General features: G+C 40.4%; 1 protein-coding gene across 1 annotated transcript in view; it reads left to right on the forward strand.

Annotated features, from left to right (window-relative positions):
• LOC148951780 (uncharacterized) overlaps positions 1-11,205 on the forward strand; it is a 30,895-nt gene extending 19,690 nt beyond the window's left edge. The window contains exon 2 of the mRNA XM_089088714.1: positions 10,830-11,205. Within this exon, the coding sequence (XP_088944840.1) occupies positions 10,830-11,019 (190 nt within the window). The 3' untranslated portion in view covers positions 11,020-11,205. The remainder of the gene's footprint in view (positions 1-10,829) is intronic.
• Positions 11,206-11,444: the final 239 nt, after the last annotated feature.

Raw genomic sequence — 11,444 nt, forward strand, 5'->3', positions numbered from 1 at the left:
CTTGACAGAATGAGAAAGAACTGTCCCAGCGTCCTAACCACATCCACTATTTCAGCAGCTTCCACAGCTGAGTCTGTCACATCGCTAATCAAATAAAGTCTTTTCTTATAGACAACCCCCTTGAAAATTAGCTCCTGGACTAAGCATGTGTCTTTCCCCAGCTTATGTGGAAACAGTGTCAAGTAGCAAGTGTTTGTCAGCTTTCCATTTTTGGAAACTGTACAGGTGATTTCCTGACACATTCTATTTGAAAGAGATAGGTAATTCTGGTAATTCTGGTAACTCTTGGTCATTGTCTTGGTCAGATTTCTAGTTTAGGATGTACTTTATGCAGCATGTTTAAAATATCTATGTCTTGATTCAAACTGAAGAGTCGAATAGTGAATTAGGTGGCCCAGTGTTCGCACATACAAAGGAAAGTGACGCATTGTATGGTCCTTGAACCTATTTTCATCATCCTCAAATATTTTTGCTTTCAATTCAAGGTACATTCTTATTGTAAAATCTAACTTTGCAATAAGCATGTCTGTAAACCTCCGACTTGACAAAAACAATACAATTTTCCTCATCAGCAACATTAGAGACCATCATTCGTTTTCAGCCTTTCTTGAAACTAAATGGCCAAGTATTAGAGGAAACTGGTGAAGAAATACCAAATTTTTGATTGCATTACCTTCAAGGCACTTGAAATCATTTGAGAAAGGAGGAGGTTTGTCCTTAGCATCTATACCCTTGTAGTCAAAGTTGGCAACACTAGCACTAAGTTCTGATTCTTTGAAAACACCATCAATAATCAAGCGCTGCAAACATTTTCCAGCATCCCACTTCATAAGACCTTCACACAAGTCAAGGGCTATGCATGGTGGTAATGTAAGATCTGTCACATGAAAGTTGGGCAAGGCGTTGAAATCAGAATTGAACTTCACGCCATTTACAGACTGCTTCCTAACATTTGGGTCTTGCAGCTTGTTGAAAGATTCCTCATAGGATGCTTTAGTTCTGAGAGGAAACTGAATTTTCCAATAGTCTTTAGCTGCAGTTTTTCCAGAGAACATGCAGACTCTGCAGGGATTCTGCACACTTCGGTTAAAGCATTTCATGAACCCCTTCAGTAAAATTCGAGCCCAAGTTGTCTCCGCATATACAGAAAACTATGATTTTGAACCTTGTCCCATCAATCACAATGCCTTCAGTACAAAGAAACACTAATTCATTCACAACCTTCTTGAAGACTTTTTCAGTACCAACGATCTTGAAGTTCGATGCCAGCACTAGCATAACTAACTGCAATAGATCTAGCCTTGCTCGAAGCCAAGGTGGGAAGTTGAGAACTCTCATATAAAAAGCTAGAGTGTTGTACTTTCCTGATGTAGACTTTTTAAGTGGGTTTTTATTTGTACCTCGTCTTGGTAGAGCTGAAGAAATATCACATTTTTCTTCATGTCTGGATCAGAAGCATATAAAGAAGCAAAACGGTTACCATCATAGAAGTCTCTATATACACCTTCTGCTGAAGGATGAAACCAATCCATCAGAAATGCAAGAATCTTTCTTTGAAAAGATTATCCAAGGTGGCTGCAACTGAAACTACTTGAACAAATCTTCTGTTTCCATGCTTATCAAGTCCGATAAAGACTTGCCGCAGTACCATAGTACCTCAACTTGTAAAATACTGGTCTCTCATGTACTGAGATCTCAGTGATCCAGTGGCAGGGTCTGTAACAAGCAGCAAAGTATCCTGCATATAATGACAGTCAATTTCATCATATATTTTCTTAAACAAATCTGGCTGAAAAACAGAAGAGATGCATTTAGCAACACTTTCTTTAAGTTCTCCTGCTAAAATTTCATGAGACTCAGTGAAGAGAAGCCTAAAGTTCTCAAGAATAAAACTAATAGTTGAGGCAGCTACATGTTTCTCTGACTCTAATCGAAGGAGATGCAAAGCAAGCCCATCTGCAAGCGTTTGCCTTCTAGGCTCCATATCACGGATACCCGAGTCCCCTGAGGATGTTTGTCTCAATCCTGATGTTTTATTTGTATCTGCTAAACCAGCTTCCATTATTTCATCTTGGTTCAAGTCTAGCATTTCTCAGTCTAGAGGCTCAGAATATTCATTTTCTTCAACACAATATTTATCATGGTCAGGGGGAGTGTTCAGATTGTTTAAAGCCACATTATTTTCTTCAACACAATCTTTACAATGGTCAGGGGGAGTGCTCAGGTAGTTTAAAGCCTTATTATTTTTTAGTTCTCTGCAAATGTGAGACCGCAGGGAGCTCTGCACTTGAAACTTCTTACTACAACCTCTAAAAGGACATGATACTTCACCTGAATCCTTTATATGGGAGTAGAGGTGGCTAAACAGGAGGTCTCTCCTCACAAAATATGATTGACAGCAACTTATACTGCAGGGAAAACTGATTGCAGCCTCACTAGGCCCTAGTGTAATAGCAGCCTTTTCAGTTTCTGAGTGGGAATCTAGATGAGTAGCAAGTTTGTTGTGCCAACTGAATGCCTGATAGCTGTTGGGTATGGGGCATATGGCACGACGAGAGGCGAACAGACTGGTATGCTGTTTAACATGAACTGTATATTCTCGCAGGCAGTGAAGTTCCAATGGACAAACTAGGATTTGCCATGAAGTTCTGCAATTTGATGCCATCAAGATCAGATCTGCAATGAAGTTTGACAATATACAAAACTGGAAAAGATGGCTTTAGAAAATCCTTGGTGCGCACTCCCCCTGCTCAATAGCGAATCACGTCCTTAATTTGTAGCTTAATATCCCTCTCACGCTCTTTTGAGCAGAAACTTAAGCATGAATGAACAAGTAATAAGGCAAATAGAATAAATGCTTGTATTTTTGCAGTAGATCATGGTGTGATAATTTGTGTTCATCATGAGTATGACAAAATATTGTAATGCACATCCAAAATATTGATAACCATACAGAGTATGTTCTATGAATAAAGTGGTTCTGAAAGGGTAAAATGCTACTTTAGCTACTTTTGGCTATTTTGGAAAGGGGTTAAGCTAGAAAAAAGAAACTTTCAGGGATAGGTCTACAGGCTAAAGTATGTCCCGGGAAAGTATTTTGAAGTACCTACCTCCACTCTTTTTGCCTCTAGAGGCTCCTGAAATTTGCCTACATGACAGGTCTCTATACCTATTGAAATTTTGACAAAACAACTTTTAACCTTAATTTTCAGTTTCTTTGTCTCTGGCTTTAGTTTTTAAAATGCAATTCCTGTTATTTGAGTAGAACTTTAAGCCATATCAATGGTTTTTTTTTAAATTTAGGAAATATAGGCTATTTGCATATATTTAAAACCTTATAAATTGGGATTCAGAAAAGTTGTGAAGCTGAAAAGAATTTTGTTGTACTTTATTTAAGCAGAAGATCTATTTTACAAGGTTTCAGTTTTATAACACACATATTTTTAAAGGTCGTCAAAGGTTAGGACCCTCTAGAGGGAGGAGTGGAGGTAAATACTTCAAAACACCTTACCGGGGCATACTTTAGCCTGTAAACGCATCCCTGAAACTTTCATCTCCTAACCTAACCTCTTTCCAAGATGGCCAAAAGTAGCTAAACTAGAATTTTACCATTCTACCTGCAAAGTTCATAAGGCTTATATAAAACTAAAAAAAAAAAAACATCAAAAGAACTTACCTTTCAGAAATAAGTTTACAACCACAAGTGAAAGGTCTTCGTTTGTGTAGCTTTTAATCCCCATAGATCAAAAACCCGGACGACCCCCTTTTACGATATTTTTGCATCGGTCATTCCCCGCGGTATGACCCATTTTTGCAAGAGTTGATAAGCGCAAGAGTTGATTGTCATTAGCTCCTCCCAGAACACTGAACGAGTTTGAATATATATTCGAGGAATGTAAAAATACGGCAGAAGTACCTATACACTATAGAAGTGTATTTTCACGCTAACCCAACAACTAGAAAGTACGCTGATCAAACATGAAATAATGCTGTCAACGTGAAAGTACATTTGTTTTTACCGTGTTGGACTTCGCCCCAATTTTGTATTAAAATTTCCACTATTTATAAGCTGAAAAAAATTCACAATCTGTTTGTGCTTCAGTTTTGATATCTAGTTAAAATAATCCACAAAAAATTAAACCTTTGTTATCATTTGCCAAAATTACTCCCGTATTAGACCGTTTTCGCTAGGGGAGATAGTTGCTGGACTAGCAATGTGTTAGGGACAATTAACAATAATTGTCTAGCTGGGACTAGACAATTATTGGTTTTCGTCGGTAGCTTGCTCTACCTTTACTGCGTGTTCCTGGTGAACAAGATTTGAGCCCCCCCCCCCCCAGTGGTGTCAGGGTACCAATGCGCAAGTGGTACTTCATAGCACACTTGGGCATGCTTTCATAGCACATTGCAGGTGTTTCATAGCACATTTGTGCGTGATTTTATAGCATATTTTGCGTACTTTCATAGCACATTGTGCATGTTTCATAGCAGATTTGGGCATTCTTTCATAGCACAAAGTCGGTGCTCCATAGCACATTTGTACTTGCTTCAATAGCACACTAAACGTGCTTCATATTACATTGCGGGTGCTTCATAGCACATTCGGGCATACTTTCATAGCACATTGCAGCTGCTTCATAGCACATTTGTACGCTGCTTCAATAGCACATTGCGGGTGCTTCATAGCACATTTAGGCGTGCTTTTATAGCACATTGCGGGTGCTTTATAGCACATTGCGCGTGTTTCATAGCATATTTGGGTGTGCTTTCATAGCACATTGTGGGTGCTTCATAGCATATCTGTGCATGCTTTCATAGCACACTACTGTGCTTCATTGCACTTTGGAAACGCCTGTTCCTCACCAACAACAACGTTTGCAGCTATATGAGCCTGAAAGAGCAGGATAAGGGCAAAGTGCTCACTAGGTCAAAGACACGGGCAGAACAGTGCCTAGCTAAGGAAAAGATGGAGGAAATTGACGAGGAACCTCTGATGGCCATGTTTCACGCCTTCATAAAGGTGAGCATGGAAATAATGGTGGAACTAGAGCGACAAAGGGAGACAAGCCGACAGCAGATGCAAAAGCAGCTGGAATCCTTGACTTATCAGTGTACTCCTCTTTTTCAAGCTGTACAGACGAATCAGTCCGCCATTCAGAATGCGCCAGTTACAGCGTAGAATACTACGATCCAGATTGTCAAGTTTACTGATGGTATTGATATCGATGCATACCTCACAACCTTCGAGCCAACTGTCACCCAAAGTAACTGGAGTCGTACTACATTGACAGTTAGACCCAAGTCCTTGCTGACAGGTAAAGCCAAAAAATCTGCTGCGATCGTTCCGACAACCGACAGCTCAGACTACGGCCTTGTAAAAGAAGCTATTCTGAGAAGATTTCGAGTGACTTCTGAAACCTATCGCCAGCTATTTCGTACGACCCATAAAGAAGCAGACCAGTCATTTACTGAATAGGGTAAGAGGCTAGAGCAGCTGCTGACCGAATGGTTGGACGTCGCCCACTACAGATTGATCACGACCGCAGATGAGCAGAGAACGCAAATTGCCGATACCCTTAGAAAACTCGTGCTAGAGCAATACATCAGTTCCATCAAAATGAACCGCTACGTATCTGGTTGAGAAAACTCAAGGGCTCAATTCTCGTTGCTGTCTACAAGGTGGCTGAAAACTTCTTTCCACTCTGCAATGATAACTGAAGTGGAGGATTAAAAGGAACCTCACATCCGTCCTCAAGGAATGGAATGGCTACGAAGCAAGCACAGCAAGTTAAACCTGCGAGCAAGCCTGTGAATGCCGAACCTGGCACAACAGGATTCAGCAGTCAAGACGCTCCACGCCAGCAAACTAACAGAAGGGCACAAAGTTGTTTCAACTGTGGAAAAATTGGTCACAAATCTGTTGATTGTAGGGAACTGAGGAGGCGAGAAAACTTGTTGGCTTGCAGTCTAATTCTGGAAGAAAGAATCAATGCAAGATCTTGTGTCAGTGGTATGATAGATGCGCAAGCTAGAAGAGCTCCTTATTGACAGTGGAACATTCATCACTATCGTCCATAAAAGGTACGTTGGACGTGTGGGTGAACAAGCATCGTCCAGCACGGAGATATGGTGTGTTCACGGCGGTTTTGAGCAATGCCTTCTGCATAAGGGGTATGTAGAGATAGGATGTGGCAATTATACCTTCCAAAGCAATGTAAAAGTTGCAGTTTCTGATGATTTACCCGTAGACGCTATCATCGTAAGATCGTTGCCAGGATCCCTATAACTTTTTAACCGAAGTTCAGAAATAGACAGGCCTGCTGTCTCCGTTCTTTTGTCGACTAGAACAAAAGGTTACGCTGGATTAGAAGCTGAGACCCAAGCACAGCAATAAATCTTCCAGAAAATGTGGTTTCCCCGATTATGGTAGAGTTGGAGAATAAGACGGGCAATATGAGGCAAAGAAAGACTCGACGATACCGACAAAAGGAAAAAGCAGACTGGAGACGAAAAAACTTTCAAGAAACACTTTCAGAAGTTGATCCAGAACAGCTGACTTCCAAAGAATTGGCTGACCTTAAACAAGATTCTACACTGACAAAGTGTTTCCCTCTGTCCAGCTTAGGCCCGGGTTTCGAGCTCATCAATGGTCTGCTCTAGAGGAAGATTGGGACCAGGTTAGATAATAAAGAGATTACACAGCTGATAGATCCCAAGCTTTGTAGGTTGTTTGTGAAGTGAGTCACCCATGATTCCCTAATGAGTTGCCACATTGGAGTTGCACGCAGTCTGGATCGGATCATCCATAGGTTCTTCCGGCCTGAAGTAGGTTAAGATGTCAAACGGTTTGTACGTAACTGTGATCCCTGTCCATCTAGTTGCACGGATGAAGCCAATAGAACTGGTCCGCATGTTACGACTGCTTGTCATTGAAGAGCCTTTTAGGAGGATTGCAGCAGATATTGTGGGACCATTGGTACCATCTCAGAACGGGCATCGATTCCTCTTGGTGATATTGGAATATTGCACTTGTTATCCCGAGGTAATACCCTTGAGATCGATGAATTCCGGGAAAATTACAGAAGTATTTGAGCAGTACTTCTGTCGGGTTGATGTTCAGGGGGAGAATATGACAGACCAGGGTTTGATTTTTGTCGCTAAAAGCTTACTTGAGGTGTACAAATATGACAGAATACAAATTATGCGGACTTAACCCTTTTATTTGGAAACACATAGCCTTGTTGAAAACTTAAACGGGACACTTTTTCGGGTTCTGAAGAAGTTTGTCGTGTATAATCAAGAGACTGGGATCGCTTTATTCCCTACGTCTTGTTCACTTATCGAGAATCTCCTCAAGTCTTGACCAAGTCTAGTCCTTTTGAGCCTCTTTATGGTCGAAGGCTAAGAAGCCAATGGGACGTCACCAAGAAACAACTGGAAGACGCTGAAAACTCTACCGTTAGACCTGTATATGAGCTCTTGTCCGTTCGACAACGACTGCGTCAGATCCTAGAAGAGGCCAATAAAAATCTCCTGGAAGCGTCCGAAAGGTAGAAAAACCAAGACAACAAGAAGGCCAAGCCACACGACCCTTATGTGGACGACGAGGTCTTCGTCCTTCTGCCGACTGGAACTCATAAATTGGAAACGAGATGGCAAAGACCCTTCAGGATATCGCAGAAAGTTGGGACTGTGAGCTACGAAGTCCTGTTCCCGGAAGGAAGAAAGAAGAAGAACATTCTAATCCTGAATCTTCTTCGGAAGTTTGAATGTAGGCCAACGAATTTCCTTCTCTTTGCTCACGAAGCTCCGAGTATAACTACCGTTTACCTTACCGATAATTCTGGTAACCAGGATGACATCCAGATTGTGATAGATTCGCTAAGTCACATTACGGAAAAGAGATAGAAAGGATTTTTGGAATACTAATGGGATTTAGAAAGTACTTCTCCTAAATTCCCGGAAGAAAAACAGTGGTCAGACACCACATTGATTCAGTTAATGCCCATCCTCTGCGTCAGAAGCCCTACAAGTTACCACAGAGCTGACAACAAGCCATTGAATAAGAAGTCATACGGATTTTCGGATCATACAGCTGCCTTAAAAATCCCTGGTGGTCTCTGGTAAACGTCGTTGCAAAACTAGATGGAAGTATTCGTTTGTTTTTGGACTTCCAAGGTTTAAATCGAGTATCTAAGTTTTATTCCTATCCCCTCCTCCATATAGATGAATTGCTGGAGGAAGTAGGCAACAAAAAGCTCCTTAGTGTTTTAGATCTTACCAAAGGCTACTAGCAAGTAGAACTTACGCCAGAGAGCATGGAAAATACGGCCTTCCAAAAGAAGTCTGGATTCTAAGAGTTCAGAGTCCTTGCGTTTGGTGTTCACATGCCACCAGCAGCCATCCAGGGTGCCATGGATAAGCTTTTGACTGGATGCCGTTGCTTTGCATGGGCAAACCGTGACGACCTTATAATATCCTCTGATAGCTGGGAAGATCACTAGCAAAAGTTTAGTATTTGGACCACAAAGTGGGAAATGGCAAAAGAACACCACTTGAAAGCAAGGTTGTGGCTGTGAAGAACTTTCCCGAGCCCACCACCAAAAATAAAGTGAGGTCATTCCTTGGCCTCACTACTTATTACCAGAAGTTTGTCCGCAATTTTTCTTCAGTTGCGTATCCACCGAAGGAACTTCTTCAGAAACAAAATACAAAACACTTTATATTGTCTCAGGTGCAGAGTATAGCCTTCGAGACCATAAAGACTGCATTCACCATCACCCTTGTCTGAGTAATGCAGACTTTTCCAAAGAGTGTGTGCTTCAAACGGATGCTTCAAACATGGGGATTGGAGCAGTCCTGACTCAACGCAACAGAGAGGAGCACCCTATCGCATATAAAAGTAGGAAGCTTCTGTCAGCGGAACAGCACTGTTTGACAGTGGAGCGTGAGGCTTTGGTGTTAAACTGGGGTTAGAAAGTTTTTTGTACTACCTCGAAGGTCGGAAGTTCACCGCCGAAACTGATATATAACCCGCTTCTCTGGTTGAACGCGGCTCGGAGCAACAGCGCTCGCTTAACACGCTGGTCCCTGGCATTCCAAGAGTACCACTTTGATATTTATAGTCGGAGTGGACTAGAAATTGGAAACGCTGATGCGTTGTCCATTCTGTTTTAAGTAGAAAAGTAATGTTTGTTTTGTATCTTTATAGATGAGTACCAATTCCTTGCCTCTATCTCTGAAGAAGGTCCTCAAAGGAAAAGGAAAGACCAATCTGCTCCAAGACTTCAAGGAAAGTCAGCAGAAGGACATTGAATTCGCCCATTTTTTCAACTTACAATTTACTAACTAGGTAGATGAAAAGGGAGCCCATTTTGAGCTTCACGACAGTCTTTTAAATCGGCGTACGAAAAGGAAGGATGGTTCAACTTATATCTAACTGATGGCACCAGAGGACTACTTTACTTGGCTATTCCTGCAATTTTATTCTTCAGATCAAACTTCCCCAAAGTTGGTTCATCGAGGCCGTAACGAAACAGTGAAGATTTTACTAACTTTTTTCTTCTAGCCCAACATCTACCATCGAATCGAGAGTGAGCTGGATTCGTGTTCGTGTGGAAGCGAAGCGTTTGCAGGATATGTGGTGAAACGAAATGCTACCGAAATGTGAAACGAGTGTTACCTTACCTGTGTGTCTAAGGGGGGAGGAATGTTATGATTTTATCTAAACTCACTTTTCAACTTATTAGATAATCTGTAAGTTTAATGAATAACCTTGAACTCCGAACCCAGATGTAAGCCTGGGTTGTGTATTTCACTCCATTGAATGAAATAGTCAGTTAGTTACCGGCGTCAAAGATGAATAAGTGTGAATTTTATATGTTGTATCATAGAGTTAATAAAAAGTTTTGTTTCTCTATATGGATTACGCCACATACCACTTAACCAGCTTGAAAGTATCAACTTAACACTCTAAGCTGGTCCTGAGATACACCTGAGACGCCCCTTTGACAATCTGCACGGACATAGTGTGTTTTAATTTTGTTTCAAATTCATTTAGCATGTCTTGAAAGTTTCAACTATATACCCTAAGCAATTCCTACAAACATTTCTGACACTCCCTGTTGACAACCTTCATACACATACTATAGTTTAAATTAGTTCAACATTCATTGAATTTTTCATCTTTAGTATCTTTAACGTTCGTAGAGAGTCAGAGTCAAACATGCTCTCATTTCCAAAGAAGACATCTTAAGTGTAAAAATAGGGGAACGTGCATAACTTAAAGTCCTTTTTCCAATGGTTATGTGGATTTTGTCATACGCCGAGGAATAGGTAAGGTTTCTATTAGCTATGCTGGACAAAATTACTACCACTAAATTTTGATGCGATGTCCTTGGGGAAGGCCACCAAACTTAGGCACCAATCGAAAGAAAAGATTTTTACAACAACTCCTTCTGTAAGAAATGGACAAACGAACAGAAAAAATAATGCATAAATCCAACTTCTCTCTTTACTTAGGCAGAGCAATCGCACTGCCTATGAAAATTACAAACACTATCCATTGTAAAGCAGCATTTGAAAAGGAATATAAAGACGAATAGAGATCAATTTTTCATACTTTAACTAAAACACTTGTCGGCATATCTGATTATATTCCTTTCAAAAATAATCCTACGCTTTCTTTATGTATCTTTTACCTTCTTATTTCTTATTCTTAGTCAATCCTTTCTAATCTCTTTATCTTAGTTTCATCGTTCTTACTCTAATTACGTTCTTTCATTATATTTTGATTCTGTTTTATCCTATTCATATTCTTTCAATTCTAGAGCAGTCACTTTGCATAAAGATGAAAAGGTTGGTCATGAGCCACAAGGGCGAATTTCCTTCAGGAGATTTAACATTCTGAAGAGTCTTTTGTCTACTGCCACTGTCATTAAAATAAGAACTGTTTCAACAGTAAAAATAACTGTGTTTGCCACTTGCACCCCTCAGTATGGTACCATCCGTCAATGCTAGCAGTACATAAACTTATGTGTTTCCGGTTGATTATTTACTCAATAAATCTCTTGTGAAAATCTGAGTTTATACATATTTAGTTTTTTAGTAGATGATTTACTGCCACTGTCATTAAAAAGAAACTGTTTCAAAAGTAAAAATAACTGTGTTTGGCACTTCAACCCCTCAGTATAGTCCCATCCAGCAGTGCTAGCAGCACAAAAATGTATGTATTTCTGGCTGATTATTTACTCAATAAATATGATGTGAAAATCAGAGTTTACACAGATTTTATTCTTTAGTAGTTGATTTACTGCCACTGTCATTAAAACAAAAAGTGTTTCAACAGTAAAAACAACTGTGTTTGCCATTTGCACCCCTCAGTATGGTTTTGTCCATCAGTACTAGCAGCACATAAATTTATGGCTTTCAGCTTGATTGGTTAC

This window comes from Artemia sp. Qi Xiang Cuo, chromosome 5, assembly GCF_049724085.1.
Source record: "Artemia sp. Qi Xiang Cuo chromosome 5, ASM4972408v1, whole genome shotgun sequence".
NCBI lineage: Eukaryota > Metazoa > Arthropoda > Branchiopoda > Anostraca > Artemiidae > Artemia > Artemia sp. Qi Xiang Cuo.